This window comes from Eretmochelys imbricata, chromosome 10 (genome assembly GCF_965152235.1).
Source record: "Eretmochelys imbricata isolate rEreImb1 chromosome 10, rEreImb1.hap1, whole genome shotgun sequence".
NCBI lineage: Eukaryota > Metazoa > Chordata > Testudines > Cheloniidae > Eretmochelys > Eretmochelys imbricata.
In genome coordinates this window covers 22099155-22121815 of record NC_135581.1, presented here as the reverse complement: position 1 = coordinate 22121815, position 22661 = coordinate 22099155, and the positions used below count along the sequence as shown (strand labels likewise).

Below are 22661 nucleotides of genomic sequence, written 5' to 3'. Positions count from 1 at the left end.
AGGCCATGTGTCCTAGAAGTCTGAGACATGTGTGGACAACATGTTTGGAATCTCTGGGAGAGGTAAAAAACTATACTTACTATATGACCTATTGTATTATATAGTAGGTTAAATAAATCACACAGTGCACAGAAAAGCAGATATTGCAAGAGTGTTGTCTCACTGCCAGGGGCAGTAAGAAGGAACTGAGGAACTGCTGGGCCTGCTCTTTATGCCCTCAGGTGTGGGCTGTTATGGCACTTCAAGTGCAGAAATGTCCCCAAAGGACACTGCTGACCAACAGAATCCAATCTTGCGTGCCTGGGACGCATGTATCAACAAGAATGGAATCTATATGTGCACTCAAATAAGAACTATATTTTGCCATTAGTAATATTTTACTAGTGGCTTTCACAATAAGAATATCCCACATGCCTACTCTAGAATTTGTTAAAGGTTCCCATTGTTGACAGCTGATCTAGATGATTAGCATTTCCAACTTTCAGGCTAAACTGGCTACATGTTTTGCTTGTTTTATATGAGAAAGACAGCTTTGAAACCAGTAGATTGCTGTCCCAACAATCTAATCTTCAGAATCTTCCTTCTGTGTTTGGATAAGAAACCAGGATTCACTGGGTTAAGGAACACAAGGCAGAGAATAAACAAGCTGGCCACTAGATGTCTTGCTATTCCTTCACACAAAACTGGGAGCATTTGTGTCATAGCTAATGAAAATATTTGAATCTGAACACCACAAACTTGATGTTCTTCATATCCATTTTCAAAAGCGGACTGACATCTTTAATTCCGCAGAACAGCTTCTTAATGAAGAAAGGACCTTTTATGCTGGAGCTGGTAGAATATGACAAAAGTGACGTGTGAATATTTTTGTGAATAAACCTGGCAGGTTTATTTCATGATCCCAGTCTGTGGGTTCGTATTATTCACACAACTTCCTTTTCAGGATTCACAAAAAGTGAAGACATTTTCATGAATTTTAGCATGAATGCTTAACTGAAAATTTATAAGGAATCAATGTGTTGTTCAATATTGCTATTCATTATTCTCCTGCTTAGTTTCCATAATCCAGTCAGGAAACAAAACAATACTATGTGACATAGCTGACCAGTCATACATCATAAATGGTGAATACACTAACAGCAGGAATGGTTCATAAACAATTAACAGACAGGAAAAAAAGGTCTATATTTCTAGCATAATTAGCAACAAATAATTCAACCAGCTCTACTTCATAGGACCAATTAGCAAAAGGGAATTCTTGTTTTGTTGTTTATAAAGGATATAAAAATACTACTGGTAAATAATGTAGTTTCTGTATAGAAATTTTAAATTATGTAAGATGGACCAAATATAAACATATATAAATATAGAGAGGTGTGCCCCACTTTCTGTGTACAAAATTATTGTGCACACATTCTGCACACTTCACTTGCTTGCACAGGCAGCAGACAAGCCAATTCTATTTGTGCACACAGGTGACAGTGCTCAGAAGTGTGTACACAACAGGAGAAACAAATGAGTTAAGGCCCCAATAAAATTTAGCCCATCTTTAATGGTGTTATTTCTATGCAGAAATTACAGCAGTCACTTCTCTGAATGTCTCATTAGGGGATCTGTTTAAACTTATAGTGCTGACTTAAACCTCTGTATTAGAATATTATAACTCTTCATAGGGAACCATTAATTCAATGTCAAAATCTGTTTGTGGTCAACATTTAGCATATAGTCTGCTTCATCTAGATACTTTCATTCTCCTGGGCAAGCCTTCATATATTGAACAGATAAAGTATGCAAATATTCTATGTTCCTTTCTTATCTGAAGTAGAGAAGTGTTGTAGGATTAGATAAAATTTATAAAATGCTTTGGACAAGAAAAGAGCTTCTTAGAAACTGAGGGGAAAAAAAACTAAATAAAAGCAAAATATCTAGATTGGTAGTAAATGAAATTGACAAAAACATTTCTATAAGATCTCAGAGGAAATGTAAAGTACATAGAAAAATAAAATCCAGGCTTACGCCTGTCAGTAACATTTTGCAAGTTATAACCTTTGCTGATATTTGCACATAGACAAATCCCTCTTCATTTTTACCTTCAGGTCATCCAAGCTTGAAGGAAGCGGTCCTGGTTTCCTGCTGGGAATATTACTGTTCTGTCTTGGTGTGCAGGCTACTGACGTAGGTGCGCTGCTGCTCAAAGTAGTCAGTGGTATATTCCCGTTGTTGTTCTGTTTGTCACTGAGGGGTCTGCAAGTAAAAAACAAAACAAAAAAATCAGTGCTAGCTATTATGGTATTTACTTTTAAGAAGCAGTAGTACTGAATTTAAAATTTATCCACTTAATGGCAGAAAATTGACTTTTCCTCAGATGCAAAACTAGAACAGTTGGACTCATTACATATTTCAAATGATTCTTGAATTGCTTGCAGAGGAAAAGTCTACTGCGGAAAATATATTGGTATTTTTTGTAGTGTACAGTTAGTGATTAAACATGAACTTGTAAGACTTTTATTACACTACTAAAATATTAAGGAAATCTTGCCTCTAAAAAGTGAACAGGATTTATACAACCCAAGCTGTCTTTGTTTCAAATATCGTACTATTTTTTCTATTAATGCAAGAACACCACAATCAGATATCAAAAACACAAGAAGAAATATTGAAATTAACCAAACTTCTGCTGACTAGTGCAGTAAACTAGGTTAATAATGTATGTCACTCTATTTTAAAAGCTGTCTTCATATGCAGATTTACATATTTAGAATTAATTTAAAGAACCTTTGGAGTGTGATAATTGTTTGATATATGTGAACAAATGGAGCCAAGAAGAAGAGTTTGCAAATTGCACACTAACATTTCAATCTCTTTCCTATCATAAAAGCTAAAACGAACATTTTCAAATTAGATACCTAAAATGAAGCATCTAAGTCCACATGTAGACACCTAAGTAAGAGTGGCCTGATTTTCAGAGGAATTGAATATGCATATCTTCCTGTAACTTCACTGGAGACTGCACATTCAGTTCTTTTGGAGGAAAACTGGTTTTATTTATGTGCTTAAATATGGGGTTAGGTGTCTAACTTTAGATATATAGCACTGGAAGTTTTGGCATAATTTTTTCATCTGCCAAACTGGTTTTGCTTTGCAAGAAACCTGGCCAGTCATTCTCAGAAAACAAAACTCATGTTAATTAATTGGTTGGATTTATTGGTTAAGCATGGATTCCTAAATTTCTATAATAAAACTGCATCATATGGCCACAGAGCAAGTGGGCCTGCCTCTTACTGACTTTGTATTTGTGATTACAGCTTTCCCGGATAAACAATATTGTACCAGGAAAATGCACATTTTGTTAGAGACATTTGGACTTACTGTTCAAATGTAAATTGTACCTTGCTGACAAGGCAGAGTACATATTTTATAATAAATATCCAAAAGATTATGCTAGGTTAATCTTTAATTTTGTTATTCTGAAAAAAGATCAGATCGAGAGTGGATCTGTGTGTGAAAAAAACTAATATGTTTAGCAGCCACTGAAATTCCATACTTCCACCTCATCTTTCTGAACAGCTGCACTTTTCTTTCCTGGTTTGTGTAATTATGCCCTTATTAGCATTTCTAAGCAACAATGTATACCTCTTAATATCTCAAGGGTCTTTTAAAGTGGGGTTAGCAAGATTTTTTTTTTTAATGTTTCCGTCTGTTATGTAGAATAATTCTTACTCGGTAAGAAAAAACAGTTACATTGGACATGTGTGAGCACTCGAAGAAGAAAAAATGGTTGCACATATCCATTTCAACGTAGGTGCAGGCATGCCCTGAGCACAGTCACCTGAATTTTTTCCCTTAGTGGTACCCATCGAGTCGCTCTAACACCTCCAGTTGTAGCATGCTCATAGTGCAGGAATAAGGGGCCCTGCTGAGCTTGCACCCTTTCAGTTTCTTCTCACGGACCACTTTTCAGTTTCTTCTCTTTCAGTTTCTTCTTTTCAGTTTCTTCTCACGGACCACTCCAAGAAAGGGGACAGCAGGTGGGTCTTGGAATGGATATGTGCAATACATCTAGAAGAATAACAGTTACAAAAGGTTAGTAACTGTTTTTTCTTCTTCGAGTACATGTCCATTCCAATGTAAGTGATTCACAAGCAGTTGCACAGGAGGTAGGCTTGAAGCTTAAGGGCAAGCTGACTGCAACACTGCGTGGCCAAAGTAGGCACCGTCTCTGGTTTGTTGAGTAATGGCATAGTGTGCTGAGAACGTGTGCACCGAGGACCAGGTCGCAACACTGCAGATATCTCGAATAGGAACTTAAGCTAGTAAAGCTGCCAAAGAGGCTTGAGACCAAGTGGAATGAGCAGTCAGGTTCGGCGGCGGGGAGGCCCCCCACAAGTTCGTAACATGCCTGGATATATGACATGATCCAAGATTAAATCCTCTGAGTAGGGATGGGGAGCCCCTTTCATGCTCTTAGCTATCGCTGTGAAGAGCTGGGGTGATCTACGGAACAGTTTGGTCTTCTGAACATAGAATGCCAGGGCCCATCTGCAATCCAAGGAGTACAGACAGTGGTCTTCCCTATCTGCGTGTGGTTTAGGATAGAATAATGGTAGAAAAATTGATTGGTTGCAGTGGAATTGAGAAACCACTTTCGTGAGGAACTTTGGATGCAGGCATAGCTGCACTTTATCTCTGAAGAAGATTGTATATGAGTAGAGCTCCGTGTTGGTTATAGAAGTCGCAGAAGTCATGGATTCCGCGACCTCCGTGACTGCCAGTGTGGCTGACCACAGGGCAGTCCAAGCAGCTGGCTCTGGGGCCAGCTGCATCATACACTGCTGGCTCTGCAGCCACCCATTTGGGTGGCCTCGCAGCTAGGGGTCCCAGGGCAGCTGGAGCAGCTGCTGTTGGCAGCCCCCAGGCAGCCAGAGCAGCTGCTGCTCAGTGGCTCCTGGCAGCTAGTGCTGATGGCCCTGCCCCAGCAGCGGCCCCCCCTCCCCAAGATTTAGTCAGGGGTATTTATAGTATAAGTCAGAGACAGGTCACAGGCTGTGAATATTTGTTTATTGCCCGTGACCTGTCCATGACTTTTATTAAAAATACCTTTGACTAAATCGTAGCCTTATATCTGAGGGTTCCAAGGTGAGGGCGCAGAACTCTGAAAGTCTCCTAAATGATGTAATGGCCACCAAAAAGGCCACCTTCCAAGAGAGGTCCAACAGTGAGCATGTCACTAGTGGCTCGAAAGGCGGGCCTGTTAGTTTCAACAGGACAAGGTTTAGGTCCTGGGGGAAGGAGGAGAATTCGTTCCTTTATCTGAGGGAATACCCTCTCCAGGCCTTTGAGAAAACAAATTACCATTTCATGTGAAAAGAAAAGGAGTACTTGTGGCACCTTAGAGACTAACCAATTTATCTGAGCATGAGCTTTCGTGAGCTACAGCTCACTTCATCGGATGCATACCGTGGAAACTGCAGCAGCCACAAGTACTCCTTTTCTTTTTGCGAATAGAGACTAACACGGCTGTTACTCTGAAACATTTCATGTGAGAAAACCAACCTATTGTCAACCTTAGGATGAAAGACTGAAATGGCCACCAGGTGGACCTTGACTGAAGAAAAGGCCAGGCCTGGCTGCTTTAAAAGCAGAAGGTATTCCAAAATGAGCTGTAATGAGGACTGCATAGGCAGAATTCCGTGCTGGGAAGACCAGATGGAGAATTGTTTCCACTTTGCCAGGTACATCACTCTAGTGGAGGGTTTTCTACTGCCCAGTAGGACTTGACAAACCTGCTCTGAGCAAGCTTGCTCTTCAGGGTTCAGCCATGAAGGTTCCAGGTCATCAGATGAAGAGAGCTAAGGTTTGGGTGGAGAAGCTGGCCATGGTCCTGTGTGATCACGTCCAGACCTTAGCAATGAGGGAAGTTCCAGCAACTATCATGGGTGGTACGAAGGAACTGAAAGTGCGTGGGCATGGCAACGCCCCTTATACTGGCACAATGAGTGTGTGGCACCAGAGGCACTAGAGCCAAGCCAACAGATACCACCACTAAGGGAAAAAATTCTGGCAACTGCTCGGGGAGAGCACACACCAACATTGGAATGGACATGTGCAAGCACTCAAAGAACAAACTGCTGTTACAGCATGCAGGGCTAAGCTTGTTGTATTAATATCAGTTTAAAATGGATGTTAATTAACATTCCCTGCACTTTCTTTGTTCAGTTTGATTCAAGATAAAAATATTTTTGTAATGCCTCTACATGTAAGAGAATGAGCAGCTGATACCACACGCACATCACTGCTTCCAAAGATAGGATACATGGCAATTATACAAATGTCATTGGTTACTCTCAGATTATACTTTTTAGTTATTTACTATCAGGTTGTTGTTAAGGAAGGCTGGAAACAGAATGCTACATTGCTGTAAATTAGGTTCTCTCCATCATGGGCATATTGGGGATTAATGATGTTTCTGAGTCCCTCATATACTATGATGAGGGGAGAAAAGGAGGGGTGTAGAAAGTACCTAGACAGGATTTTAGGTCCAGATTTTAACCTCATCACATCTTACAAAGCCCAACATTCCTTCTTATCCAAAAGTCTCTCAACCCCTCCAAAATGCCCCAAACAGCAACACTGGGATAGCAATAGCAAAATGTGCATAGAAGTTGCATTCTGTCTCTGATCTGCCTGCTTGTGTCATAAAGTATGTGTAGGCAGGGTGTTGAAAGTTACAAGCATTCATAAGAGATCACAATTCTTGTGAATGTAAATAACATGTTTGATTAGAAAAATATAGCAGACAAATAAAGGGGCGGTGCTTGCATATGTCCATAGACCAAAATTAAGCCAGTAGGTCCAGTTATAGGTTTATCAGACTTTACTGTCCCTTCAATAAATCAAAACTATAGCCTCATCATTATGTGGGCTGCTAAGAGATGCAGAGAATTGGAGACTGAGGAAGAGGTAGCATAGAGGGTATGTGCACTGACCTACCTTTAGATATAACCACCTCAAATCATGGTGAGTCACCATCCCCTAATATAGGATTGGTGCCTAACATGCACAAATTAACCTTAACAAATTCTACATTTGATGTGTATTTTTTCCTTATTTAATAAAAATGCAAATTCATCCCTTTAAAGGAAAAAACTGACGAAGTTTCACATACTTGAGCGGTGCAGGTAGAATTGTCTGGTAGTTGTAGTGTTGTTGCTGTTGGCTCAGGATCTGCAGCTGCAAAAAAAGCTGCTGTTGCTGTAGCAAACGAGCATAATTGGAGTCCATCTGTGGCTCGTTCTTCTCGCCTTTCTGATCAGGTGGGATATATTGATGGTACTTCAACTTCTTTACCCTAGGCTTAGGTTCTTTACATTTCTTGCTCCGATGCTTGTCATTTGGGTTCTTGGGATGGCTTTGCTATTTAGAGACAAAGTTAGAAAAAATTATAAAATAAAACAGCTATTACACAGACATCTTTACAAAGCGATTGTATGAACAAATGAAGTTGAGGCATAAAGGAACACATCAGTTATGAAAAACGAGATGGCAAGAAATAATGATGTCCATTATAGTCATCAGCTCAGCTGTGGCCATTTGGAATAGAATATACAGTAGAACCTCAGAGTTACGAACTATCAGTTGACCACACACCTCATTTGGAACTGGAAGCATGCAATCCGGCAGCAGAGACCAAAAATAACCCCAAATACTGTACAGCACAGTACTGTGTTAAATGTAAACTACTAAAAAAATAAAGGGAAAATTAAAAAAAAAATTTGATAAGGTAAAGAAACTTTCTGTGCTTGTTTCATTTAAATTAAGATGGTTAAAACCAAATTTTTCTTCTGCATAGTAAAGATTCAAAGCTGTATTAAGTCAATGTTCAGTTGTAAACTTTTGAAAGAACAACTATAATGTTTTGTTCAGACTTACAAACAACCTCTATTCCCAAGGTGTTTGTAACTCTGAGGTTCTACTTTAGATCTTTTTGCCATTTTAGTAAGCTATACATTTTATTCTGTTCAGTCAAAAAGACCAGACATGTCATCTCCAGTTAGATTCTAAATGAAGGTTCCCTACTAATATATGAGTATCTGTCAAAGAGGGAACTTCAGACCACTTTAAAGATTCCCACTAGCTCTGTTAAACAATTTAATCTACATGACATCCTACTTACATCAGTAGATCACTGTAATACTGTATTAAGTAACTTCCAAACAAAGCAACTATTAGAAATACTCACAAGACACTCTGCTGCCACATTATGCCACTTTACTGCATTCCACATCTAAAGCTAACAACCACATTGTGCTAAACAAATAATAAATCCTCACAGGAAAGTAATCTGTTTTGGTCCAACATTGCCTAGAACAACCTTTTATCACTTAAATTATACATTGGTAAAAAAAAAAAATTCAGATTATAATGTGGTTCATATCAACTAATATATATTTTAAAGGTGTTTTCATGACAGTCTGCAAGTCCATAGTGTTTCAAGTAGTGCATGAAAAATGGATGATGATATGCTTGTCATAACTATAGTCTGTTAGTGACAACAAGGATGTTCTCATTGTTCATACTTTTAGTTTCACAGATATCATTTGTTCATTGACTATGTCTTATTGTTGTACCAAGAACCAGGGTGCAGATGCTCAATTGTATCTTTTTCTAACTACACAAAGAAGAATGGTGTGACTGGTAGGCATAATGTGCAAGATGCTGTTGCACTGGCTGGTTTTATTATTTATTTTATTGAGCAATTGGTCTTATATAACACCATATCAAACAACGCCACAGACATGGATTTAAAAACACAAGAACATAAGAGATACAAAGTGAAAATCTGCCACAGCAGCAGCACTTATTCCTCCTACCTACTATGCATAAGTTGGTCACAAGTCATGTGACAATATAACAAACTCCCCCACCAGACGGAAATTCTACCTCAGCTACCTCAGCCCTCCAACATTACCTGCTTAAGCAGATGGGCTTTGCAGCATGCCTGGAAGGTCAATAAAACCATTAGGAAGAACATTCTGCCATCAGTCTCAGAGGCTCACAGACTTTAAGGCCAGAAGAGACTATCACGATCATCTAGACTGACCTCCTGCACACTGCAGGCTATAGAACATCACCCACCCACTCCTGCAGGAGGCCACAATCTCTGGCTGAGTTACTGAAGTCCTCAAGTCTTGATTTAAAGACTTCAAGTTACAGAAAGACAACCATTTAATCTAGTTCCGACCAGAACTGACCCATGCCCCATGCTGCACAGGAAAGCGAACACCTCCCCACCCCAGGGTTTCTGCTACTCTGACCTGGGGGAAAATTTCTTGGCGACCCCAAACATGGCAATCAGTTAGACCCGGAGCATATGGGTGAGACACACCAGCCAGACATGGGAAAGAATTCTCTGTAGTAACTCAGAGCCCTCCCCATCTAGTGTCCCATCACCAACTGTTGGAGATATTTGGTAATAAGCTATATGCCATTGTAGGCAACCTCATCATACCATCTCATACCACCATACCATTAAGGTGGGCTACCTTAATTGATGAGTCTCATTAAAGTTGGTATGGCAACACTCATTTTTTCATTTTCTCTGTAGATAGATATATATCACAAATGCATGTAGCCAGCTGCTGGCATAAAAGCATTTCTGGGCCCTGGTATAATGTGATTATCCAACAGATCACCCTTGATGGGGGATCCACCAGTACCTCAGATTGCGCCCCCAAGTAACAAATGGCAGCCAAATGCTCTCAAAGGAAAAGATATCGGCTTCACCATATTGTCTATTTGCTTCCTCCAACCTACCAACCACACCTCAGTCTTATTAACAACAATATACAGACTGAGGTCCAAACAGCCAGTTCTCATCCACACCTCAATCTCCCCCAGATGTTGGGGTCAGGCATTCAACAGCCTTGGGTGAAATGAAGATATAAACTTGGGCGTCATCAACATGTTGAAAGCAATTCAATCCAGACTCTCACTAACCCTTCTTAAATCCACAGTATTTAAAAAGACAACTTGCACTAGTCTATATATGTTTATGTTTTATGATTTAAATATTCTAGTAATTTAATTGTCACTACTAGCATAGTTCTGCTTTTCATAGTGAGGCTAATTTTCAATTACAAAGAATATCTTTCTCGTCATGATAGCAAACAAAGTGATAGATCAGACCTTAACTGCTCTTACAGGTACACAATAAAGTTAATGATGAAAAAGACCAAAACAATTACTATACAAAATCATTAGATTTTAGGGAACACAACTGCTCAACTTGGGCAGGAGTGGGAGGGAAATCACCAAAAATTCTTTTTGCAAACTCTCTTCCTGTTACTAAACCATTTACTACAATTCCACATTCAGTTCTGGTAAAAACAATTTTCTTGTTCCTAAGGAAACCAGTCAAAACAGCTAAAGAAAATTTATGTTCACAACTGCCATGACACTATCCCAAATTAATTCATGTTTAATTATTCATTTTATATGTATAGATTTCTGATTTTTATTCCTTAACTTCTAACAGTAAACCAGCAGCTGATCTCTCAGATTAGCTCACTTCCTGAAAAAAAAATCCCACACTATAGAATTTCAGAAAGTGTCAAAAGTTAAAAGCAAACTGAGGTTTTATTTTCAAAATAAAAGAGTCCCCTGTACATTTCAAAACAACAGATTGTCATTTTTTCCACATAAAAGATCAGGGTAAGTGTACAGTGACCCCCCACAATATGACCAGCACTTAACTATCACTGCCGCAAGTGTTAGGCTATGTCTACACTACACTGCTTTTAGTGATATGGCTGTGCCGCTACAGTGTAGCTTCTGTTTGTTGGTAGGAGAGCACTCTCCTACCAACAAAGTGCTGTTCACACCCACGCTATTCATCGACAAAACGTTTGTCTTTCAGGGTGTGTTTTTTTTTTAACACCTCTGAAAGACGAAAGTTTTGTCTTTCACTTGCCAGTGTAGACAAAACCTTAGAGAGAGAAGATGGGTGAGGTAATATCTTTTATTGGACCAACTTCTGTTGGTGAGAGAGACAAGCTTTCGAGCTTACACAGAGCTCTTCTTCAGGCCACAAATGTTCATTTTTTCTAACAAACTCTGAAAGGAAAACATACTGTAATGCAGAGGAAAGTTGCAGCTTGGGTAACAAATATATTCTATAGTAAATGGCATGCACTCTTTCAGATAAACAATTTTACCTTTCCCTTCTTTTTAGTTTGATCATGTTGTGGGTATTGTTAGGAGTATCAAATTAAGATGAAAAAAGGTAGGTGTACTATACAATTCAGAGAGCTGTATGAAGACCAAGTAAATCAGGAACACATTGTGAAAATTCACAAGAATCAGTGCATGCTGTCACAGTACAATTCATAGTCAAAGTAAATAATGTGCATCGAGACAAGGGTATCACTAAAGAAACCAGAATCAGGGAAAGCTGTTTTTCCTGTGCTTTTTGTTGGCTACAAAATAACATTAAGGCAATTTTAACGCATATGGGCCTGTAGACAAAAAGTACATATTTGAGAAGCTTAGATTTTGTGGATGATATGGATCTATTTGCTGGGTATAAAGAGTTTAACAGGGGATTATAAGGAATCATGATTCTTAATAGCATGAGATTTCAGAGAAGAAGATAAAGGGAACAATTGCTGTAAAAATAAAAATGTAACAAACCTAAACAGAGCAGTTCTTGGAGCACTCTGTCTGCATCTTCATTCTTATTTCAACAGCAGTACTGTTCAGAAAGTGCCTCATTTTGTATTAATGGAGCAGACTCAAGTTAGGCTGTTCTTTTTTAAACTCTAGACTGAAATTATCAGTTGGTATAAATATACATTGCAAATGGTTTTGCAACAAAAGGAGGAATTTTACTGCCATTATAAAGCTGATTCGTTGTTGCACCTGTTCTGGAATTTGTAGATAGCCGTTTTGAGAAAAGTTAAGGGCAAGACAGTAGCCTAAAGCAACTGTCTGCAGTGGAGTGGAACTATAGAAGTGCTGTGCTTCAGTGTGAGCACTCTGGAAGAATTTTGGCTGATTCAAGAAGGGCTCTGCAACTCAAAGTGGTGCATCACGTGTTTTCTGGGTACAGAGTGGACAGGCCATGGCCCTAACTTACTTGCTGCTCCCTTTTTGTGTAGCTAGCAATTACACTCCCTCGCTCCATTGTAGCTGTCCATATGCAGGGGCCTAAATGTCTATATGCATAATCTGGTCCTAAATTTTGTATTCAAGAAAGATCCTTCGAGCCTTCATTGCTAATTAATTAAGACCCAATCCTGGCATAAAAAATGTCCTTTGAGGAAATTTTGACTCTTTCCATTAAGACATGCATATAATTTCTTAATTACTTGCAAAAAATCTCTCACTGAGGTTTTGTTAAAATATTCATTTAATTCATTTACTTTCTATTTAGAATTAAAAAAAATCACCCATACACAGTTTCTGAGTCCTATACTAATTATTTAATATAACAGAATCAAATCCAAAATTAAAACAGCTCACCCTTTCCCATATGCTGACTTATTCTTCAATCTACCTCTCTACAAAGGCCAAGTGAAACACTGGCTCTGCAGCATGTGCTAAAATTTGATAAATTTTGCATCTGGGACAGGAAATCATTCTGGATCCTCGGGCCTGTATGGAGAAGCAACCAACAAGGACATGGTACAAAATCCAGGTCTGCACCCAGATGGAAGCAATGAGATGCTGCAAGAGTTGTCTCACTATAACCTTCTCTACACAAATACACACAGAGAATGGGCATGGAACAGAGACAGAAACATCCAGGAAAACTGGTATTCACTGGAGCTGCTACATCTTAGAACAAAAGCATATTTTAGCCTTTTTATGCTGGAAGTACTACCACAATCTTTCCTCAGTCACATACTGAGTCATAAAAATGGCTATACTGGGGCAGACCAATGGTCCATCTATTTCAGTATTTGGTCTTCTGATGGTGGCCAGTGTCAGAAGCTTCAAAGGGAATGAATGGAACAGGACAATTTTGAGTGATCCATTCCCTGTTGTCCAGTCCCAGCTTCTGGAAATTGATCGTTTAGGGACACACAGAGCATAGGGTTGTGTCCCCGATCATTTTGGCTAATAGCCATTGATGGATCTATTTTTTTTTTTTTTTAACCCCGTTATTCTTTTGTCCTTCACAACATCCCCTGGCAACAAATTTCGTAGATTGACTGTGCCTTGTGTGAAGAAATACTTCCTTTTGTTTCTTTTAAACTAGCTGCCTATTTCATTGGGCAACTCCTAGTTCTTGTTTTATATGAAGGAATAAACAACACTTCCCTATTCACTTTTTCCATTCCATTCAGGATTATACACCTCTATCATATTTCCCCAAAGTCGTCTCTTTTCTAAACTTTTTAATCTCTTAGTGTGGAAGCTGTTCCACACCCCTAGTCATTCTTGCTGCACTTCTTTGTAGCTTTTCCAATTCTAATACATCTTTTTTGAGAAGTGTGAACCTGAACTGCTTGTAATATTCAAGCTATGGGCATACCATGGATTTATATAGTGGCATGAGTAAATTATCACAAATTCCCCCTCCTTTCAACTGTTGAGTAAAAATAATTAAAAAAAAATTCTCCCAGAACAGTATTTGTGTGTGTGTGTATTAGGGCTGTCAAGCGATTAAAAAAATTGTGATGAAAGGCACTGTTAAACAACAATAGAAAACCATTTATTTAAATATTTGTGGGTGTTTTCTACATTTTCAAATATATTGATTTCAATTACAACACAGAATACACAGGGGACAGTGCTCACTTTATATATATTTTTAATTACAAGTATTTGCACAGTAAAAAAACAAAATAAATAGTATTTTACAATTCACCTAATACAAGTACTGTAGTGCAATCTCTTTACCATGAAAGTTGAACTTACAAATGTAGAATTATGTACAAAAAACTGCATTCAAAAATAAAACAATTGTGGAGCCTGCAAGTCCACTCAGTCCTACTTCTTGTTCAGCTAATCGCTCAAACACATTTGTTTACATTTGCAGGAGGCAATGCTGCCCACTTCTTGTTTACAATGTCACCTGAAAGTGAGAAAAGGTGTTTGCATTGCACTGTTGTAGCTGGCACTGCAAGATATTTACGTGCCAGATGCACTAAAGATTCGTATGTCCCTTCATGCTTCAACCACCATTCCAGGGGACATTCGTCCATGCTGATGACAGGTTCTGCTTGATAAGAATCCAAAGCAGTGTGGACTGACGCATGTTCATTTTAATTATCTGAGTCAGATGCCACCAGCAGAAGGTTGATTTTCTTTTTTGGTGGTTTGGGTTCTGTATTTTCCACATTGGAGTGTTGTTCTTTTAAGACGTGTGAAAGCATGCGCCACACCTTGTCCCTCTCAGATTCTGGAAGGCACTTCAGATTCTTAAACCTTGGTTCAAGTGCTGAAGCTATCTTTATAAATCTCACATTGGTACCTTTTGTGTTTTGTGAAATCTGCAGCGAAAGTGTTCTTAAAATGAACAATATAAAGGGAAGGGTAACTACCTTTCTGTATGCAGTGCTATAAAATCCCTCCTGGCCAGAGGCAACCTCCTGTTACCTGTAAAGGGTTAAGAAGCTCAGCTAACCTGGCTGGCACCTGACCCAAAGGACCAATAAGTGAACAAGATACTTTCAAATCTTGGGGGGGAAGGAGGAGGGGTTTTTTTGTGCTCTTTGTTTACGTGGTTGTTCTCTCTTGGGACTGAGAGAGGCCAGACAGAAATCCATCTTCTCCAACCCATCCTAATCCAAGTCTCCAATATTGCAACCAGTATAGGTAAGCCAGACAAGGCGGATTATTTTATCTTTTGTTTTATGTGAATTTTCCCTGCATTAAGGGGGAGGATTTTTCATGTTTTCTGTAACTTTAAGGTTTTGCCCAGAGGGGGATCCTCTGTGTTTTGAATCTGAATACTCTGTAAAGTATTTTCCATCCTGATTTTACAGAGGTGATTTTTACCTTTCTTTTTTTTTTGACTGATTTTTCCATTGTTCCAAGATCCAGGGGTTTGGGTCTTTGATGATTTTGTAACAAATTGGTTAGGATATTATTCTCAAGCCTCCCCAGGAAAGGGAGTGTGTAGGGCTTGGGGGGATATTTTGGGGGAAGATGTCTCCCAAGTGGTCTCTTTCCCTGTTCTTTGTTTAAAACGCTTGGTGGTGGCAGCATACTGTTCAAGGACAAGGCAAAGTTTGTACCTTGGGGAAGTTTTTAACGTAAGCTGGTAAGAATAAGCTTAGGGGGTCTTTCATGCGGGTCCCCACATCTGTACCCTAGAGTTCAGACTGGGGAAGGAACTCTGACATAAATCATCATCTGAGACTGCTATAACATGATACATATGGCAGATTGGGGGTAAAACAGCAGGGGACATACAATTCTCCCCCAAGGAGTTCAGTCACAAATTGAATTAATGCATTATTTTTTTAACGAGCATCATCAGCATGGACGTATGTCCTCTGGAATGGTGGCTGAAGCATGAAGGGGCATACGAATTTTTAGCATATCTGGCACATAAATACCTCTAGCAATGCCAACTACAAAAGTGCCATGTGAATGCCTGTTCTCACTTTCTGGTGACATTGTAAATAAGAAGAGGGCAACATTATCTCTTGTAAATATAAGCAAACTTGTTTGTCTTACCAATTGGCTGAATAAGAAGTAAGACTGAGTGGACTTGTAGGATTTGAAGTTTTACATTGTTTTGTTTGAGTGCAGTTATGTAACAAACAAAAAAAATCTACATTTGTAAATTGCACTTTCACGACAAACAGATTGCACTACAGTACTTGAATGAGATGAACTGAAAAATACTTTTTCTTTTATCATTTTTAGTGCAAATATTTGTAATAAAAATAATATATACTTTTATTTCAATTACAACACAGACTACAATATATATGAAAATATAGAAAAATATCTAAAATATTTAATAAATTTCAATTGGTATTCTATTTTTTAACAGTGCGATTAAAACTGCGATGAGTCATGATTAATTTTAATTGCGATTTATTTTTTTGAGTTAATCGCATGAGTTAACTGCGATTAATTGACAGCCCTAATATATACATATTTTAAACTGTGTTTCTAAGGTGCTTAGTTAGTATAACTACTAACTAAACTTACAATTTTCGCCACTGATTGAAATACTGTTTTTCAATTACCCTACGGAAATGCCTCATAAAATGATTTTATCTGAGCTTGCAGGGGATGCCCTATTCTTCATTCCTTTGGAGATTACTGATCCAACTGGCAGCAAACCCAACCTGGCTGAGGCAGGTATTTGCTGATATTTCTTCCTCATGAGAGCCACAAAATGTGATTCTGGAATAAAACATATCCACAGATATCCTGGGATATAATTGTTCTTTCTACCTCAAGAAAGATCATCTCTGAGGAGAGAACTAAAACAAATTCCAAGTCTCCAAGCAGGGTTGAGATGCAATATGCTGTTTGTGAGCGTGCCGTATATGAAGTGTTCAAAAGAATCAGTAATTATCAGTGCTTGGTTTGGAGGACTGCTCCAAAGAGCACATGACTTGGGAATATTACTAATTGTCCCCCTTTCATTTAAATTTAGGAGATGGTTTTCTGAACATCTTTAATTATTTGCACTTGGATTCATACTGCTTAAAATAGGTTTATTTTCTGTATTTCAAGCCTGAACACTAACTAAGAAACAAGTGAGAACATGAACATGTGCAAGTCTACGAATCCCAAAAGTAGACAGATTGTTTCAGCTCTACCCTCACTGGAGGGTCCTTGTGCTCCCAATAAAAAACTTCTTTTGGACAGGGAATTCTCTTTAAGTGAACTCTTGGAAGCTACTTCCAGTGAAAAACTGGAGACAGATATACAGCACAAAAATTCTGAAAGAGGAAATTCTGTGTTGACATATGTGCACTAATGATCAGTAACCAGGATGTGAGCGTCTCCAGTAGTTAGAACAGATCCAGGAGTTGGGCCTAGTGGTTAGAGTCGGAGTCGGTAGTCAGGAATCCGAACCAAGGGTCAGAACCTGTGTTAGAGGCCACATGCCAGAGAAAAGGATCAAAACCAAAGACAGGAACTGGAGCCAAGTGTCAGGACCAGGTTACCTGGAGCGAGGCAAGTCTGGAGACAAGGGCAGTAACTTGGCTGGAAACAAGTAGGCACCGTAGCTATTGCAGCCATGGGCAAATGCTTTGAGTTGCTGCTGAACTGCTGCTGCTACTAGGCTTAAGAGCCAGTCTGAGGAATCTTCCAACCAATCAGGCAGTGTAGCCAAGCAGGCACCCTACTACAGGCTGGCTGCACTCAACTAGGTTGCCCAGAGACTGGCTCTGCTGCAGGCCCTGATTCCTGACAATCATGCATTTTGGTGAGTATTTGAAGTTGTTAAGGTTTTGCATTATAAGTGAGTTGGTGAATGAATTTCAGTGAATATCCTCCAAATGTATACCAGTATAAAACAACACCGTACATCCCTTATAAAAGTATATGACAATGAAGTTCATCCTGATGTGTAGGGTGTCTATAATGCGTTCCACAACACCTTCAGAGGCTCCAAAAGGGGACAACTGTAGACATTTAAACACAGGACACCTAAATCTGTGCAAAAGCTTCATGCTAGCTCCAACTATGTTAGTGCAGAAGGGGCTACTATGAATGGGCCTATAAGATTCTCACTTATGAGGATCTGGTGGTCTAAAACTACCACAAGGCAGCATGGAGGCACAATTTCTGCTAATTCAGTCCACAGGCCTCAAAAATAGCTGGGGAAAGAATACACTGCAGCCCTGTGGCCTATTTGTAGGTTGGTGTGTGAATGCAATTTCTTTGTTCCCGCTTAGTCCCCTACACAAAGCCAGATTAGCTGAAAGAAAAGGAGTACTTGTGGCACCTTAGAGACTAACCAATTTATTTGAGCATGAGCTTTCATGAGCTATAGCTCACTTCATCGGATGAATCCGATAAATTGGTTAGTCTCTAAGGTGCCACAAGTAATCCTTTTCTTTTTGCGAATACAGACTAACATGGCTGTTACTCTGAAACCAGATTAGCTGGACTCTGTGTTGGGAGGGATGAATTTCACCAGTAAAAAATACAAAGTATTAAGGCAATTTGCCAAGTATTTGCAGTATTTGTCTCATTTTGCATTTTCTTTTGCACTTCAGAAGTAGTATGAATCCTACTACATGATTCAGTTTGCAGAATTTTGCTGGGTCTGTCTACAACTACAATATATGGATGGCTCATAAAGCATTTTGCAGAGCCTGCAAATTATGAATGGCAAATCTGACACAGTATGCCAGATTTCAGTTGACTTCACTGTATATTCAACTGAACACTGCAGGATATTTTATATACATAGATAAAAGCACTATAACACCATGATATATTCATTTTCATTCTATACAGGATTAGAGAAAGCAGATTTAAAGTAAAGACATCAAATGCCTTCATTATAACCTACCTTTACCAAAGCTGGCCCAGGCTTTGCTGCAGATAGAGTAGTTGTGGTCAGAGTAGTAGCAGTAGTTGTAGAGTGTATAGTGTGCTGCTCGGTGGTGGGGGCAGGCTTCAGGAATTCAGGGACTATAGAAGTTAATGAGAGATACTGCTGAAAAACAAAGAAACTTTCATTAAAATTGAGCACCTGAACACTTCCAGAACACATCACAAAAACATGTAAAAAAATAAATAAAACAAATTATGACTAATCCACACACACAGAATTAAAGATAGTAGAGAAAAATTAACTAGGCCATCTAGACCTTTCCCCAGCCAAAGCAGGATTGTTGATGTATTATATATTCTAGTGAATTGTTAGTCTAGATTTACACATCTCTAATGATGGGATTTTCTGCTGCTTCCCTTCAGAGAATATTCTACAGTCTTGGGACTTTCTCCAGCTGTTATTGAAGGTAACAGCAAAAGATCAAGCCTTTATACAGTGCTATAAATTTTACTGTATGGAAGTTTTGCCTGACATTCAGCCTAAATTTTTGCCCTCTTAGTTTCATCCTGTCCACCAATTCATATCCTTTATAACATGATAATTATTTTCCTTCCTTTGTATACCCGTTGTCTCCCAGTTATGCGCTACAAAATGCCATCCACCTGCACCTGCAATGGGTGAGGAAACTTCATGGGGCCAGCTGTGAAAGGGACAATCCTAGGAGCCTTCTCTGGAGCGTGAAAACCCGACCACTTTATTAGAATGACGAGGAAAATGAAGGAAGACTTAGAAGGGTGGGAAAGATTCCTGGAAGAGTTAAATGGAGGTTTCAATATGGTATTGGGGCTGGTTGCTCAAGACTGAGCTGCAGGTATAATCAGTCTTGGGAGGTATAGGTTTTGGGGTTTACTTTACTTTCAAGGTGAGTAGTGTGCACAAAGGGAGCCAGAAAGCCAAATGGCGCAGGGCAGTACAGGGGATATCACCTTGCTTGAGATTTTTCCTACACTGATGGCAGTCAATAGGGGAGAAAACTTTCAGAACAAGAAAGTCCATTTCTGGCGTGGCAACCAATCCAGGGTCCATATTATAAATAGACAATTGGCAGAGACTGCTTGAGTAACAAGGCTGGTGAGAGCCTTCATTTTACACTGCCTGCAGTTTAATATCCTTTTTCATGTAGTGCATGTTCCGGAAATGGATAATGGTGTTGCCAATCCTCTGTCAATTTCAGGACAACAGATTTCGAAAACTTGCCGCTGGCCAGCAGGGATCCGTGGGCAATGCTCCAGCAATTCTGGGACCTTGGCTCATGACAGCTGTGAAACTAGTTGAGGACTCGGTTGTCCTGTGGACTCTGAGGGCCTATAAGCCTTTCAGAGTCCATGGAATTTAGGATACAGGGCTTCACTGTGGGTGGCCCATACCCACACACCAGGTGGTGCAATATGTGGTGCCTTTGACCCACCACAGGTGGGCTCCCTCCATTATCTCTGGCTGGCTTGTGCACCTGTCCTCCTGATATAGGTTGGTGGGTTTCCCAGACACATGCAGGCAATTCATAGTATAGAGACTCTTAGAGGGGTTGGCACTTACAGGCCAGGGTTGGGAGCAGACTCAGCCCATGTGGACAATGTTAGAAAGAAAGTAAATAAGGGGGTCACTAAGATATTCCAGGAGAAAGAGGGTTCAGTGATACAGTATAAGGACATCCCTTACAGTCAGCGAGACGGGATGATGGTGTATATCTGTCAGATGGAAGTGCTGACATACTGCTACAGCATGTGCAGACATGGACTGGGCAGGTGTTGTGACTCTAGGCAGCATAGGTGGGTGGGGAATGACTAAGCTAGTCAGTGGTGGCCCCTGTGGCTGGTTTCCAGGACAGTTAGGAGAATAAAATGAAAGGTTCCCAGAGGTAAAAGACCTGGGATTTCGGTGATGGGCCTTGGGCTAATGTGATAGGTTGTGACCCCGTGTCCTTCGTGGGCTGAGGTCAGACTATGGCCTTTGCGAGCTAAGGTCCTCACCCTGCTGCACCCTTTGTCCCCCTTGCATCCGGGAGGGTGCTAAGACTCAGAGAGAGTTGAGTCCTGGTGAGGGGAGCCTACCCACATTAAGGGTTATATGGTAAGGAGCCCTTTAACTCCTGCACTGGAACCAGTTACATGCCTGGGTAGCACCCCTACCCTGTGTTAAAGTTTAATAAAAGTTGTGACCTGCCACTTAATTCCATGCATGCGTCTATTCTCATTTTGCCACTGTGTCCACATCAATTAGTTTTTATAACCTTTGCAGCCCTCAGTCTTGGTTCTTTAAATTCCCTCCAGTTTGTTTACAACTAAAAGGGACACCATCAACTTGAAATGTAGTTCATTTCACAAAATGAGAAAGGTAGTTCTGAGGTATAATATCTACCCTGAATCTCTCTGCCAATTCTTGTGGGGTGACACACTGACAATTTCCTACAATATACTGAATGAACCTTACTGAATTAAGTTAAACCTTATTGAATCAGGATTAATACCTTTGGGGTACATTCTATTAAGAACACAAAAATGTATGTGTTATTGTGGTATTGTATGTATTTCTCTAGTAGAGAGGGAGATGCAGAGGTGATGACTTTCTAATGTGCTAGGGAGTGCTCCCCCTGGCTCTGCCCTAGGCCCTACCCCCACACCACCCCTGCCAGCACCCCACCTCTGCACTGCCTCTTCCCAACCCATTCTGTCCCCTCCTCCAAGTGCACCCCGCCCTCACCCCACCCCAGCACCTCCTGCACGCTGTGCACAGCTGATTGGGGGGGCTGCCTGTGCGTACTCAGCACCCACCTTTTTTTTTCTCTGTGGGTGCTCCAGCCCTGAAGCACCCATGTAGTCAGCACCTATGGGGAGATGCTAATGTACTTCCTCTGCTATGAGTCCTTTGAAGCCACCCACTGGAAAGGTACGCATTTATTAATTCAAACTACATTCTCCAGGGACCAACGGACAAAGAAAAGGATTTTAGATAAATAACCTGGTTTTAGAATGGGCCTTGGGCTCAGACATTCTCAGTGTGGGGTTGGAAGGGACTGGGTGTTTGTTCTGAGCTGAAGCTGTGATGAACAGGTAACCACAAAGGCTCCCCTTGGGTAGGGCTGAAGGACTGATCCTCACAGAGTCCATGTTAGGGTTAATTCTGCTAAGCTTATTAGCATGTATACAGGGTCTTTTATCATTTTTAATATGTTTTCTCTGTAAAGCTTTTTACCTTAAGAATAAAGTAGGCTTGATTAGGAAGTGCTGTGTGGTAACATATCTCTGTTTTTTCTCAGGCAGGAGGTTAACCATGAACAATATAATTGTAAAAGAGCTAAAATAAAACTTATTTTGAGTAACTGCAGCACTACTCATTTTCATTATTCAGCCTTTTAAATCCTAAAACATGCAGTAGTATCAGTACCCATGATTATACTTACCTAGGCAATGATACTAAAGCCAACTCTCAATGAATGGAATTTTACAGGGATGACCATATTTGAGGTTTTCTTAACAATGCAAGGTTAAATGCAAACAGCATCCTACCTGCATGGAACAAAGTCTACGGCCATCAGAGATCAATGGCACAAGGAACTAAATTTAAAGTGGTAGTCCTGTGTAATTCCCTGACCTAGCCAGTCAACATTTCTTCTTTTTTTCCCTTCAGAGTATGGCTTTTTATTAGTACTATTAAAAAATACCCCACCCCAAACCAATTGAACCCTGCCATTTCACTGACACTAGGAATCAAACTGCTGTCTCTCAAGCAAACATCATGTTACTTGAACTTGAACAGTCCAGCTGCCACACAGTCAATTACCTGTTCTCACATTGACAATGAGGTGCAAATTGAAAGGGCTGTGAACTATATGAAATATGCAGCTTGGTGGACTCCTCATTTTTACAATTGTTCTGTTTGGGGTGGGGAAGCAGGGGGAGGAAAGGGCAAACAATGTCCTTCATTTTCTTATCATGTTTTCTAATTTAACAGGTTTTAATTGTGGATTGGTTGCCACTTCCCTATTTCTTAAAGGAAATATGTAAAGACAACAATAAAAGAACAAATCTCCCATTTCCCATCACAGATGTGTTATTTCTGCACTTTCTCCATTAACTGAAAGTGAACATGCACCAGGTTAACAGCTAGTCTGAGTGTA

At 39.9% G+C, this 22661-nt stretch overlaps 1 protein-coding gene across 1 annotated transcript in view; it reads right to left on the bottom strand.

The window, feature by feature from the left end:
• Positions 1–22661, bottom strand: part of MRTFB (myocardin related transcription factor B) — a 202265-nt gene that overhangs the window by 23665 nt on the left and 155939 nt on the right. The window contains exons 8-10 of the mRNA XM_077828958.1: positions 18500–18643; positions 7166–7413; positions 2091–2244 (exon numbers count right to left, since the gene is read on the bottom strand). Of these exons, the coding sequence (XP_077685084.1) occupies positions 2091–2244; positions 7166–7413; positions 18500–18643 (546 nt within the window). The remainder of the gene's footprint in view (positions 1–2090; positions 2245–7165; positions 7414–18499; positions 18644–22661) is intronic.